The sequence below is a fragment of the Pocillopora damicornis genome, chromosome 11 (genome assembly GCF_964200805.1).
Source record: "Pocillopora damicornis chromosome 11, jaPocDami1.2, whole genome shotgun sequence".
In the NCBI taxonomy this organism is placed as follows: Eukaryota; Metazoa; Cnidaria; class Anthozoa; order Scleractinia; family Pocilloporidae; genus Pocillopora; species Pocillopora damicornis.
In genome coordinates this window covers 716,033-731,573 of record NC_142680.1, presented here as the reverse complement: position 1 = coordinate 731,573, position 15,541 = coordinate 716,033, and the positions used below count along the sequence as shown (strand labels likewise).

At 36.4% G+C, this 15,541-nt stretch overlaps 1 protein-coding gene across 2 annotated transcripts; it reads right to left on the bottom strand.

Annotated features, from left to right (window-relative positions):
- Positions 1-1,440: 1,440 nt before the first annotated feature.
- On the bottom strand, positions 1,441-11,687 carry LOC113669470 (inactive tyrosine-protein kinase transmembrane receptor ROR1). 2 transcript variants are annotated; one of them, XM_089188147.1, is made up of 11 exons: positions 11,446-11,687; positions 11,063-11,111; positions 9,430-9,473; positions 8,195-8,354; positions 7,512-7,669; positions 6,719-6,763; positions 5,758-5,836; positions 5,011-5,483; positions 3,899-4,153; positions 2,751-2,950; positions 1,441-2,525 (listed from the first exon to the last, which is right to left on the bottom strand). In XM_089188147.1, the coding sequence occupies exons 1-11, from the start codon at positions 11,501-11,503 to the stop codon at positions 1,608-1,610; spliced, it is 2,439 nt and encodes an 812-aa protein (XP_089044273.1). In that variant the 5' UTR covers positions 11,504-11,687; the 3' UTR covers positions 1,441-1,607. The 2 variants fall into 2 exon arrangements, with proteins under 2 accessions (XP_089044273.1, XP_089044274.1); XM_089188148.1 differs by having other exon boundaries at positions 9,002-9,473; positions 11,446-11,634.
- Between the last annotated feature and the right edge of the window lie 3,854 nt (positions 11,688-15,541).

Here is a 15,541-nt window from a genome sequence, read left to right as displayed (position 1 = left end):
GAGCTGGTCAATGAATGGGTAGTTGGTATAATTGAAAAATTTGGGAAATGGTCTGGCATTTATTACACAAAGGGCTTTCCCTTGATAAAGTTTTTAATGCATCTGTTGCCTTCACTGAAGGTACACTTTTTAAGAAGTGATCAAGAGACACTGTTCTTGACAAGCCTCAATACAGGTTACTGCTGACAAAGATTTATCACAACAAACTCAACTCAATATATAGTCAGTTATGATTATTACTTTGTATTTTATTTTCATTCTTTCCTACGAAGCTTTCTACAAGATTAGACAAGTTACTTTGATTTATGAAACTATTACAAAAGTGAATCTTTTGCAATTATAACACAAATTGCTTACCTACATACCAACAGTTCAAGTTAAGTTTTCTTTAATTTTACCTCCATTTTGTGAATAAACTCAGTGATTTCCTCAGATCTTTCCATTTCCACATGGTTCACCTATCTAGAACTAGTCTAAGGATTTCACTTCAAAAAGTGTTCTATTGCTTAAGCAGAAACCCTTGCATAATTCTTCAGTTCCAACATAATGTTGGTGGAAAACTGAATTTGTCTCCAATCATTGTGGCTTAAAAGAACCTGTTTCTAACTAACAAGTTCAACAATCTTGGTATGCAATCTTTAGAAGCCTCCTCCTAGCTGAGTAAATAACATAATTTATTTCTTTTAATAATCCTTTCACCTCCAAGATTTCTATATGCCACACTGTTTGCATTGTTTTCAGTTGTTGAATCAACCTTTATAAAATAATTCAAATAGTACGCGTGCTCTGATTGGCCATAAAACCATTTTACATGAACGTATGTAAACACGGTTTTCATACTGAATCTTCTCGCGGAGTTCTCCCTGCTATTTATTTAGCAGTAACTCAGTTTCTTTAAGTTTGTTTTGAGTACAGTAATAGAAGAAGAAGATTTTCCTAATTTTTCTTTGGAGTTTAATTTTCCCAGTATTCAAGAAACGGCCGAAAAGTCAAATGAACAACAACAACAAGCACGTCGCTTTCCTTCGTTGCAAGAAGAGGCTCTTTCATTAGTTATTTTATAAAAGAAATGTAAAATGGTTTCCGTGTTTACATAACCTGATGTAAACACGCGGGAGGTTGGGAGAACACTAACCTCCCGCGTGTTTACATCAGGCCATGTAAACACGGAAACCATTTTACATTTCTTCAATATTACTTAGTGGATGTTTTCTTGTCACAATTCTCCCTTATAATGCACTGATATGGTGGGAAGAAATTACATACTGGTCACCCTGGTAGTGAAAGGGTTAAATTTGGTGATGATTGTGTGAACTTCAAATGAATTTCTTTTGTTCATTCCTTATCAATTTGATCTTTTCGTTTGATTTGCAAAAGATGGACTCAAACTCAGTTCTGAAGCTCTAGTAGTCCTATAATAACTTCACATTCTGCTTCATCTGCATGCAATACTGGCTTGGATCTTTATTTCTGACAGAGATATTTCACTTATGTCACTTGATACACTGTGTGGATGGTTGTGCATGCACTGGGTCAGTTAACTTCAAGTTTCATTGGGTGTCCTTTGAAGTTTAGTCCACTTCTACATCAGTTATTTTCACTGCCTATCACACATCAACATGAAAGCATTCTCTCTCAAATTTTTCAAGAGGTTCTCGAGGTCCATTTGTGTCCCATCTGAGTGCACATAGTTGAGTATATATTGTACTAAAACGTGGTCTACTTGGAGGCAATATATCCCAGCATTCTTTCATTAAAAAAAAGATTCTGGCAGGACAGTCTGCAGGGCATGGTAACAACACATGTTCTCTAATATGGTCCATGACCTCTTCATCTGAGCATCCTTCATGAGGCCTGGAACCAAAAGAAAATATCTCCCAGAGGACCACACCAAAGGACCATATATCTGTCTCTACAGTGAACCTGTAATTCAATACCCCTTCTGGAGCCATCCAGCGTATGGGCATAGGAGGTCTATTTGGAACACGACAATAGTCATCAGAAAAAGGGTTCCGCGATAGAGCCATGTCCGTAATTTTGACAGTCATACGAGGCCCCACCATACAGTTGCGAGCTGCTAAATCTCCATGGATATAATTATGTTGGGATACGTAATTCATTCCAGCAGCAATTTGAATAGAAATCTGCAGTTGATCATAATAATTAAGAGGTTCAGGATCTTCGTCATCATCCACAGCTCCCTCTAGAGGCGAGTTCTCCACCAGGTAGTCATGTAATGTGCCATACTCTACGCACTCATACAGTATACATGTGGGAGGCCCATTGTAACACATTCCCACAATGCTGATAACATTTGGATGACTAAATTTTGACCAAGTCTCTGCTTGGCGCAAGAAGGTTTCCCGGTTCCTTGCAGATGAGCTGTTTCGGAGTACTTTTGCTAAGATAGCTCTTGTCTGGATTCCTTCAACCTTCTCCAAAACTTCACCTTTGTACAGTTTGCCAAATTCTCCTTCACCTACGTCTTTTATGAATCTTACAGTCTCTCTACGCATCTCTTTGATCTGAAACAAAAAATGGAGAAAAAAAAACCAAGTTTGCTATTTTCTTACTAATATAGCAAACTCTTGATCTTGAGCATCTTGGAGACTTTTTTGAAGTGATTTTAATGACACACAATTCCTTGTTTTCACATTTCATTTGTGGAACAAGGAGAACTGATTTGCTATGACAGTCATTCATTGCACCAAAATTTGTTATCCCCTCACCACAATTTGCACAGAATATACCTTTGGATATGATGATTTGCCCACAACAGGTACAAGTGGAGTGGCAGCTGTCTGAGCAGCTTGGTAGATGATCTGCTTATGATATCTCCAGCAAATGAAGATCACCACTAACGAAAAGATGATGGCAAACAACAGACATGGAATAACAGTGTACAAGATGCTTACAATCTGTATAGATGGTGGAGTAGTGGATGTTTTATCTGAAAGAACAAGTTAATCATTATGAGGACTTAGAAGTTCATGTATTTCACACCACTTCATCTTGCACTTAGTAGAAGAAAAAATTATTAGAAACAACCTCCCTTAACCCTTTCACTACCATGAGTGACCAAGACAGAATTTCTCCTTACAATATCAAGCAATAACAACCAGATAAGTGATGAGAAAAAAGAAAAATATCAATTTGGGGATAATTAGTTCATCCAGTACTAAATTCTCTAAACTAACATTATAAGAATTGTATGGTTGACAGTAAGGAGAATTATAAATTTGATCTGGGAGTTACAGGGTTAACTCTTTCACTCCCAAAAGTGACCAGGAAAGAATTCCTCCCAACATTATCAATACAATATCAAGTGGAAGTGTGATGAGAATAATGAAAATTACCATTTACAGGATTAGTTGATCCAATATCAAACTCCCCAAAATAACAACATAATAACTATATGCTGACAGTAAGGAGAATTACTAATGAGATCTTGAGAGTGAAAGGGTTAACCCTTTACACCTCTACATCAGTATCCATACTCTCTGTACTCTTCTTCATACATTCTGTTTGGTACTGACAAGCTTATATTGTTATTGTTATCATTGCATATGACACATCTCGGCCCATCTCCCGTCTGTTTATCAGAAGTCCACTACACGATTAACAAGAACACACCTCCACTATTAACCCGTTTACTCCCCAAAGTGATTGATATGTATTTTATCCCTACAATATCCATCCATTATCCAGCAAATAAGTTATGAGAATATTGAAACTTATAAGGTTGAAGTTATCTTTATCTAGCACCAAGCTCTCAGTACTAATTTTCAAGGAAATGTGTATGAGCTAGTGGAGAAAATTAACAATCAGATCTTGGGAGGTAAGGGTTATTTAACATCCATTCAAGATTCAAAAAAAAAAAAAAAAAATACAAGCTTACCACAACTTGGAATATCACAGTAATCAAACTTAAAGTCAACATCAGTAGTAAAACACCATGGTTTCTCCTTTTTCCCTCCAGGATTTCGACAAAAGTTGTGTCCTCCTGCAAGCTCAGGGTATTCTGTTGGCGACAAAATGTGATGATGAGGTTTGGTAGCATTCCAGTGCTGACATTTCAGGCCTTTTTCTGTAACACTAACATTTGCACGGAAATCTTCTCCTCTGTCTTTATAGCATGCATTCAGTGGTGTAGCTGAAACCAAGACCACAACAAATATTAGAACTACTGAGATTTCATTTAATTAAAACACTACTCTCCTATGGTATCATGTTTTACTACAAGCTTTGTAATGCTGAGCTCAGTGTGGTTGTGTTTCCTTACTTTATTCATTACATCTTGACCAAGACAGAATTTCTCCTTACAATATCAATACAATATCAACCAGGTAAGGGTTGAGAATATAGAAAAATATCAATTTGGGTATAATTAGTTGATCAAATTATAAGATTGTATAGTTGACAGTAAGGAGAATCCCAAATTTGATCCAGGACTTAAAGAGTTAAGGAATGAAACAAAAACCAATTTAGCAAGTCTTACTACAGCAAGAAATATCTTACTATGGTAAGAAAAACAGTAGATAAAACAGGAGAGAATTGTCTTTTTTATAGGCCATTTAAGCAATTAACAATGCTGACTTTCACGAAATGTTATTTCCTAGTTGATCAAAACAGCAGTCCGCAGGTGAATTAGTGTAGTGTATGCACCTACACAAACAAAATTTCTTCAGTAAACACTTAATTCATAAATTTTGATTTATTTCATTTTCACCTGTGTACTTCTTTTCATGTGAATGTCCAACCTAAAAATCTCATGTAATAGTGACTTTGTGCAAAACTTATTGTAAACAACACAAACAATTAGATAAAGCTTTAGTACCTGTTTGACAAGTTATCATAACATGTACTCTTTCCTTAGTAGTTTTCAGCTATGATTATCATGATTTTGTTGTTCAAGTTCCTTAATTGAGTTAAACCACAAGATTTACTCCCAAAGGTTAATATAATTACAGTATGAAGGAAGAGGAAGAAATAACAATCTCTGATACTAACCATTCTTTCCTACCACTGGCTTTGTATTTCTTGGAGCATTGCCCTTCAATTTAGATATACAGTTCTTTCCCTGCTTTGAATCTTCATGAGGCAATGTTGAACATTCTGGAAGAAGGACTCCCTGTAGCGATGCTTTTCTAGCCTCCAAGTACTCATTTTTACAAATATCAGTGCGCAAAAGTTCACATTTTTCATAACAAATATGACGAGGAGTTGGAACAGAAGAGGTCTTGTCACAGCTGGGAAAATTGAAATGGCACAGTAAAGGTTGTACAAATGGCCTACACTGCTTGCTGATCTTTTTATAATCCTGTATTCTGCTGTAAGCAATGCTGATTTTTTTCTCAATGTTTTCTAGTTTTTCATAACTTCTGACAAAGATGGGCTGTCCTTTCAATAGTTTTTCACAAATTGTGCCATTGTAGATGACGCAGGAACCATTTTCTGGAAGAGATGGAGGTGGATCTATATCCCTAGGGGTGAAACAAAAAAAATTGTTTGAAAGAGTAAAACACAACTTGTAAAAGAGAAGTCTGTGCCTTTGAATTTATGGTCCACAATTTCACCAACTGAGATGCTAACAATTGAAAGCAAATCTCTGATAACTCTATTAGTTGCATCTGAATTCTTTCTATCAAGAAGTTGACTTCAAAGGAAATTCCTCTTACAAATTAAACATGCAAATGCTCTAAAAGGGTAAAAACTAGATCCCAGATCTTGGTAGTGAAATGGTTAACATCCACTTACAAACCACCAGATGTTGGCTTGTCCTGTCCCTCGTCTCGTGTGCTGTATCCAGGATTAGCTTGCTGTGAGTGTTTGGTAGCTAAAACAGAACATTTGAGTGAGAATAAGTGGAAAACATACAGTACAACACAAGGCACTGCTCAAATTACAGGATTGCCAAAATTAATGCCTTTAACCCTTTAAACCCTGAGAGTGATTAGCATCAAATTTCTCCCTACAATATCATCCCTGAATCACACATTAAGGTTATGAGAATAAAGGAAATGATCAACAGCAAGATAAGCTTTTGATTGGTCAACAAATTCTCCTTATCAGCACCTTAGGAAATGTATAAAGAGTATTATGGAGAATATGCATACTGATTTTAGGGTGTAAAGGGTTAATGAATTCTCACCACCAGGGGTTTAACCTGTTACATCCTAACATCAGTATCTTTATTCCCTATTCTCTTTTCCAAATATCATCTTTGGCACAATAATAATCAAAGCTGCTTAGGTTGGTAATTGTCTCTTTTATTCTCATGAACTTAATTAATGATTCAGCAGTATTACTGTTAGGAGGAAGTAGATACCAGTCACTCTGTGGGTTTAAAGGTTAATGATTATCAATTGCCTGCAACTGGTTCTACGACCCCTTGCCTCATCTTTGTAAGGTTTGAAAGGCAAATTTTGTGGAAACAGTCACCCATTTCACCATTGGTAGCCACTTTTGGAAAGAGCTGTTGAAACCCCCTTGCAAACTTGTGGACTGACATCTAATGACAAGTGTTGATTTTGAATCAAAATGGTCACCCCCTCCTCCCTCCTATCCAGTGCCTCTCAGCAATTAGGAATGTTAGGAATAACAACCTTAACAGCATGTTTGGATATGAATGTGGTAATTAAATTTTACTCACTCTGTGGAATTAAGAATATGGATTTTGTGTAACAATATTACTTTTAAAGCAATTGTGTACATGTACCTTGAGTAGTGGAAGCAAGAGGAGCAGAAGATGAAGGTGTGTTTTCTAAAGGTGAAAGATGAAATTCTGTCAAAAACATAACCTCACAAATGCACTATATGAGAACACTTAATATGTAAAGTATTAATGAAACAGCTACATATGTCATGATTTCAAATTTTTTTTTTCCAGAACTGAAAAGTTACTAATTGTGACAAATGTAATTAACACAATTAAGTAACATTTAATATTTCCAAATAATTACTCTCCAATACATTTAAAATCTCGAGAATAAGAATGAGTCTTGCACACAATTTTGGGGAGGGCAGATTAGAGGGGTACTAATATCACTTAGGGGTGTGCAAATTCTATCAAAGATACCCAGTAGCTAACTAAAGTGCCTTGGACTTGCAGCCATGCAAGACTACAAGGTTCCATACTTTTTCCAATAGTTCTACCAACTGCATGAATTCTGTGTTCCTCTTGGTTCTGATCATTTTTCAATCAACTTCATTATCCTCTCAGCCCACCATAAAAATTCTCAAACTTAAAGAAAACATTCTCCACCATTTCACTCCCAGGGGTGACCAAAACATAAATTATCTATACAGTATCAATACAATATCAAGCAGCCAAGTGACAAAAAAAGCAAAAAAATTTTATCTATGGGATTATCATTTGATCCAACACCAAATTCTTATAACAAACTTAATAATAAATGTATGGCAGACAGTGAGGAGAATTTTCTTTAAGATATTGTGAGTGAAAGGGTTAAGAGAGTTAACGGTTAAAAAAACTTTCTTCAACCACTCACCAAGGGTTGGTTTGTGTGGAGTTGACTTTGGGTTCACACTATTCACGGTGAGATATGCTTGTGTCTGTGCTCTCCCAAATGAGTTGTTTGCCACACAGATGTACCAACCAGCATCACTTAACTCCACCATACGAATCTTTAGCCTAAAGCTTCCATTTCTGTAATCAGTAACAAATAGATTTACTGGTTAAAGGTTTAAGCCAGTCAAAATGACCAAAATAATACCTACACCATTTAGCTCTGGGAAGAACCCTAAGAGAGCTCTTGTTTTCCCTTAATAAGATACTACTCTATCACAGATAACCCCAGACATCTTGAACAATTTTCTTTTATTTGCATCTAATACTTCTGGATTGGAAGAAAAACTACGAGAAAAACACTGACTTAAATAAGGCAAATTCAACCAGAGAATGATCTCATTATCTGAACCTACATGTAACATGTTTACCATTTTGCAAAAGTGTTGAAACCATCACTTTACAAGAAGAAACATTTACAAATATTAATTTAACAATATACTGTTAAATATAAAAATAAATATAACAGCTAACTATGACTATAACATGGCATAATTCATAAAAGTAGGTTTTAACCCAGTATTACTTTCTTCATCCTGTAGATGGGTCTGATTATATGGGTGATAATATCAGAAAGAGAGAACAATTTGTGATAGATGTATTTACCTTTCAATGATGGAAAATGGGCCACTTTTGTTTCTTATTGCTTTGCCATTCCTGTACCATGTCACCTCTGGCTTAGGATTGCCACTTGCATAGCATTTAAGCAACACCTTTTTTCCTCTAACTACTGTTCTATTCTGCAGGGGCTTGTCAAATTCTGGTGCTATGGAGGGAAAAAAACAAGTGAATATTGTTGTCCTCTCAGCCATAGACCTAAAGAACAAGTAAATCTAACCCTTTGACTTTCAGATGTGATCAACATGTTACCTCTCTCTACAGTTACAATACACTTCTCATCAAACAAGTTTAAAGAAAAGGAAACTGCTCAGTTGAAAGCTGTTCCTTGATACAGCACCAAATTCTCTAATAGCAATTTATTGGGAAATGTATCATACTTAAAAGGGAGTTGATAACCAGATCTTGAGACCTTGGGGGCTTAAGATCCTAACAAGAATACTCTATCAATTTTGTATTGTAACTTGATGATTATCTAACACAAACAATAACAGTGGTACATCAAGAAACTAAAAAGATTTCTAGAAGCTTAAAATTTAATTTGAAGTCTTTAAGACTATTCAATTGAAAAGGTGCCTTTGATTCAACTCTTTCTATCCAAACATCAGTATGCATATTCTAGGCACTAGTCTCTGTGTATTTCTTATGGAACTAACATGGAGAATTTGTTAATGATCAAGTCAAAGCTTTTTTAGATATCAATCATTTTCTTTATTCTTGTGACCTTAGTATGTTTGATTATGTTTGATTTAGGAGTGGTGCTGCATGTAGAAATTAAATCCTGGTCACTCTTACAGGTCAAAGGGTCAAATTCTAGGCCACTCCTCAATTCCTTCTCCATCATCTATTACCTTTGGGGCTACAGGGTGGCTGGTAACTGTATAGCATTATACTATTGATGTTGCTCAAAAACATTAAAAAAAGATCATAATCAAAATGTTAGGTCAGGTGCCATACACACCTCCTTCAGAGGGTTTCTTCCATGACTTAACTTTGCTTCTCCCAAATTTCATTTTAGCTGTACATGCTGTTTCAGGGCTCTTTTTAAAATATATTTTTTTCAGTTCCCAGGAATTGCTATCAAATCTATCCCTGGTGGGATTCAAATATTTCCGAGAGCCAGAAAATAAATTTAGGAACTAGATGAAACTGGAGAATTCAATCTCCATCTCTGCATAGTTATAAGTCAAATCAATTTTCATGACCTCCTTCTCAACCCATACCTTTACAGTCTGAGCATAATCTTGTGTCATTTGACAAATGTGAGCTGCAAGAGACAGACAGATGTTAAAAAAATTTATACATTTATTTTAAAATGTTAATAATAACTTGTAATCACCTTACACAAAGTATATTTGACTTGATTTTCTCGACAGTTTTGATGTCAATATCTTGACCACACTAAGACTTAACTTAGGTTTAACATATTAATGATGCACATAAGATAACATACAAAAACATGTTTAGAAGTTAGAATTTTGTGTCCATCTAAACAGTGTTAAGTCTGAGCTATTTATGGTAAGGAGATTTCATCTAATGTGGCTAAATTTTGTAAATAATCTTGAAAGACAAACTCAAAGCAACTCTTAATGGTGCTTAGATGTTCCAAATGGAGCTCCCTGCTGATCACTGAATTAATTGTTGTCATGATGTCACGGAATTTTCAGTCTAAGCTCTGTTGTGTTTCAATTAACGGAAAAAGACGACCTGCTCAAGTTGACCACAGAACTTGCGCAAATCCACGTCGATCAATAGATTTTGTTGTACTTGGCGATAAATCGAGTTCAAACGTCGGTATTTATTTAACCCCTACCTAATTTGAAATGTGTTTTTGTTCAAAAACGCTACAAAAACGCAAGCTTTGAACCTGAAAACTTTCAGATAAGGAGTTGTCAATTTATGGTCCTTAAATAATCCGAGAACCTTAAATCATGGAGTCTGTGAAATGGACTAAACATATAAACAAGTCAAGGGAGTAAGCAACCATGACATGCAAATTTCCAGTCCGGATAGACTTCCACGTTAATTTTTTCCATTGTTCTCCACATTCGCACTTTAAAGCAGAACAATGAAATCCTTCGAGCGGCACAATCTAAAACAAACTGTACGATGCTTTAGAGCTGAATCGAACAATACAGCACTCATCAAAGCTCTTGAGTTTCAACACACACAACTTCTTCTCATTTCATTCAAGTGGAATAACCATTTCTACTACTATTCTGACCTTCTAATTTATTGAGGTCAAAACAAAATGGAAAAATATATATTAGGCGGATTATCCACTGCCGATTAGAAGAGAATGAAACGAACAGGGAATCCATCAACGAAAACAAAGCAAAATGAACAAACTACGAAATCAACACAAGCGAGGTGTTGCGTCGTTTTGCAGTTTCCTTTTGCTGTTTGCATCTCTCGATCGGGCTTCATTACTGCAGTTATCTAAGATTTCAAACAGACCGTCTGAACTTTCTCAATCATTGCATAGTCCCATCTGGCCCCAAGCGAATTCTAGGGCACGATTAGATTTCAAAGCATCGCCGCTAGTTCTCTGCACGAGTGAAGGAAATGCGATAGGAATACGCGACCAAAGGAATGGAAATTTGTAAGAATTTCAATTAACGAAGACGTATCAATGGAACAACACATTCAGTGTGATAACCGCCAGCGTAAAAAGCTGTTAGTGAAAACGTGCTCTGAATAGTTTCTCGACCCAAACTCACTTTACACAAAGCGAATTTGCATGGTGCATTCACCGGAGTCGCATACCACGTCACGTCTAATTATTTCTTACATTAAACAAGCAAACAGTGAACTAATATAAAAACAAAACAACGGTCTGCACTTCTTAAAGCTTACCTCGAAGAATCAAGCGATCGCTTGTGTTGGAATCCCGAAAGAAAATTCCCTACAAAACATGAAAGAGGAAGACATGGAGGTGACATGAGGGATGATCGACAGAACAGATGCGCTTTCCCGCTCGCGTAGAAGACCTGATCTTGAATCTTCAGGTGATAAACAGAGGACTAAGAATACTTTTGACAGTACTATTCTTTAAATCTTTCCAACTGTGTACTAACTGGATGCCAAAAAGCGACTTTATAAACCAGTGATGCAGTTCTTTCAGAATAGGTGCTGAAATATTCATACTGCTGTAATTGCATTGTAAATTGACGAACGAAGAAAATCAAACAAACACGATTCTAGCGCGAACAGTACATCCACGGCCAATTTTAGCTTACCAGACAAAATCCATAGACAAAATCCCCAAAAGAGATATTTAGACGCTGGAAATCGCATCTCGTTTTCGCTTCAAGGCATAGCCATTATATGTACGACTCTCAAAACGCATCAACCCGCCTTCATATCCACCGAATTTTGCCGAAACAAAGAGGCGCATGTGATCTGTAGCCGAGCGAGAACGGATTATTATGGGATTAGCGCAAGCACTGAAAACATGATTCTACTGACTGACACAAAGGTCAAATTCACCCTGTCACTTTCATGTCATTGGCTGCTTTATCAAACATGGAGACAAAGCCAAAAATTTCCGTTCATTTACATTGAAATATTTTGTCTATTTAGTCCATTAGCACTGCCAGCCCATTTTGTTTTGCCTAACTTCCTTAACTTTATCTCCTGAGTCAACAACGAGCATAGAGGCGCTCACCTTAGCCGCTAGACATCTGATAGGTTGGCATAGTAACCAGCTGAAACTGTCAACGCTGCCAGAGTTGACGATAAAACACTCATAAATTGTCGGTAAATTCTCTGACAAGTATCAAATGTTCCAGCTTTGTCCCTTGAAATATTAAATTTATACGTGTGAGACTGCATGAAAACTGGTCTGTTTGAAAGGTTATATGAATAGTTTTGACGGTGACGGAACTTACAAAAAGCGAAAATTAGGATTTTGAGTGACATAAAGCTCACACGGTGTTATTGAAAAACAAGACGGGCAACTTGGAAAAAGCAAACTTTGACGGAAAATTTTTTAATTAGCGTTTAAAATATTCCTTTGCGGCGAATAGAAGTGGAGTTGAAACGCCCCTTGGCGGAGTAACTGAATACGATTCGTTGATAATCAGCTTATGTTTATCTTTTCAAAGTCTCCAAGTTGGCGTAAAGTGCATTTTGCTTTGTCTATAGATGCACTTTAGCATAACATTTTTGCAGACATAAAACGTATACTAAAAGGCTCATTATTGTGTACTACAAGAGACAAGATAAAAAGTGTGCCCTCAGGCTTTTGGGCGCTTTTAAGTTTCCGATCGTTCATTCGCCTGGCGTTTTAAAAGCCTGTCACATCTCTTTGTCCTTTACATTTGATTTCCAATTTACATTAGGCGCCGGTGAGTCTGCGAGTGATGCTTTTTCAGATCGCAACACAATATTCTGAAATTTTGGAACCAAATGCTTCGGTGTTAGGGAAGTTACTTATTTACTGGGCCTTAAGGTCAAATCCGGCTGGGACAAATGAGGAAAAAAATGTTCGTTTCTCTTTAATCTAATTAGGTTTAAGTCCTAACATTTACCAGATTTATTTAATTTGGTGGGATCTTGGTCAGGAAATCAATATGTTTTAAACTGAATGACCGGATGACCCAGCAGATATTTGCTGACCGCATGTTAATTAATTTAAGTTAACCCCTTAACTCCCAAGATCTGATTGTTAATTCTCCTCTCTTGCTACCACACAATTGCTTGAAAATTAGTTGCGAGAATTTGGTAAAAGATCAAGATAACAACTTCTACCTGATAATTTTAAGTATTCTCATAAACCGTTTGCAGGAAATAGTGTGGAAATTATAAGGAGAAGTTACATGTTAGTCAATTCTGGGAGTTAAAGGATTAACTTTCCCAACAAATATCTAGTCACACCTCACTAGATAATGGAGTATCAGCCTGAAATCAAACGGTTTTTTTCCTTAATTTTCTGTTCAAAATCAAAATTATGCTTGAGCACAAGTGTTCCTGGTTTTCATAAACCGAATACTGAAAAAAATTGAATCGCAACTCTTGGGTTTTTTAAACGCTTTGCATGAAATAATTTACTCGTTTAGAATTCGTTCTTATTTTTTGACGTGACAAATTGTTATTTCCCCGGGCATAACAACTCAGAAGCTTTGATTCTTGGATACCATGTTTGTCATTGACCAACGATACCATTTTCCTGACTTTTTCAAATATTTACCTGGTGCCTGTTCTTTATGGCATTTATCTACCCATGATATTTTGGTCATGATGACTTATAAAGCATGCCGTAAATTTGACAATGATGAATGAATGGAACGTGCATCATGTTTACTAATGGAGAGGATACCTTTGAGTGGCTTCAAAAAAAAAATCTTTTTTTTAGGGTTAAAATTTCACTGATCAAGAGCATAAAACTCGTGTGGGATAAGTTTTACAGCAAAAGTACGATTAACAGCTACTTTTCCAACATGAAAGGGCTGTATTGAAAGTCTAAAATGGTGTGTAAAAAAGGAGAGGAAGGAAAAGAAATAGATATCTCGTTTGCCATGTTCTGAGAAAACCTGAGAGCAGATGGGCATTTTCTTCCTTGATATTCACTTTTTGGCGAAGTTGCACGGATGTAAACCACATTTTGATAACTGTAAATGGAACAAATACATTTATTTCCGTAGTTTCGAAAAAACAGTGTTACGTTTGTAACTGTTATCATTGCAATGAATGTGAAAGCAATCTTTACAGTAATAACCTTTTATTATTGCGTAGAACACGGCAAAGTTGTTGAGACTTTTCGCGACGCAAACTTGCGATCAGGGTCCTCAAGTTTTCTTCAGATTAGAAATTAGCATGATCGAAAGGGATGCAAGCTATGTTTGGCATCTTAGTCCAGAATATCCACAGACTAGGCCGAGAAATTCATACTTCCTTATATCGAGTGACTTCTGCATAACTCTGAGGACTAAAATTAAAAACACGCATAATGGTAGATAATTATCAGTTTGACAGTGATATATGGATGTAACTTGTTTTTTTCCCAAATTAAATGGACCGATACTTTTCATTATTAAAAAAATGTAAATTTTCCATTAAAATTGCATTAAGGTTGTGTTGCTACATAACATTCACGTGTCTTCCACGCCTTCTCGATCTTCTCAAAAGAACACCTCCAGGCAAATTGTTTGGTTTTGTTCAGTTTGCTGCTTTTGTAGTTTTTTTTTTTCAATTTTCGTCTTTACTAAAATCAGGGTAAGAATATTTAGCGAGGCTTTTAAATCAGATGAAAGGATGAGGTGTTTTCAAAGGCTTGGCCTAGAAACGTCAAAATGTCCTTGGCAGGTCTGGAAAATTTTTGATAAGGGCGTGGGTGGTGGGGTCCAAACTTTGATACAGAAAACACAAAATTTTTACCTTTTTTTTCTTTCCGTTTTTTACACCAAAGTCTGAACATGCAAAGAAAAAAATTCAAGATTAGTAAATTTTTTAATATTTCGGGTTGGGTTTCTGATAGGAGCCCATTACTTAATGGGCTCCTGGTTTCTGATAAGAAGTAAAAAAAGAACCACCGGTCTAGTGGGACCTCTGATGGGAGAGGCGGGGGGGGAGGGGGATTGGGACTCCTGGAATTTCGTGATTAACAGCCATGCTTTGAGTGACGACCTGGAAAAAGGTGACGGATCGATTATCCTTGTTTGTCATGGAAATCGCAGCGGAGTCTCTAACTCAATTTATCACGATCCCACCATTGTCTGCTCGCTAGAGAGGTTGGTACAGTTTCGGTTGAAACAATGTGTTGAATTAAAATAAAGGATTTTTTCTGAAACTGCAATTTTTTACCAATGAGTCAAATACTTACTCGGCCGGAGTAATGTACTGTCACTCTTCCTCATCTTGTGCTGGTAATAAATCACAAGCATTCGTGAATAGGCTAGGATTTGCGTGCTCGCTATTTATGAGCCGCAACAATGACTTCCGCAAAAGATCAGAATATGGAATTCGCTGATCAGTTTTAATTGGGTACTCCTAAGAACCATAGCCTAGTTTTCCACGTTAGAGTACATCACTTCGCACTGATATGTTGTTAAGCCTTACAATACCATGAGTGACCATGACAGAATTTTTCCTTTCAATATCAGTACAATATCAAGCAGACAAGTAATGAGAACTAAGAAAAATATCAATTACGGGATTATTAGCTGATCCTATACCAAATTCTCGGAACTAACATCGTAAGAATTGTATGGAAGTCATTAAGGAGAATCATTCGATCTTGGGGTTAAAAGTGTTAAGACGTTGGACTGTAAGGTTTATTACTGCTGGGCCTGGAGAACTTCTTACGGAAACAGTTTCGAGCGACTTTAAGATCTT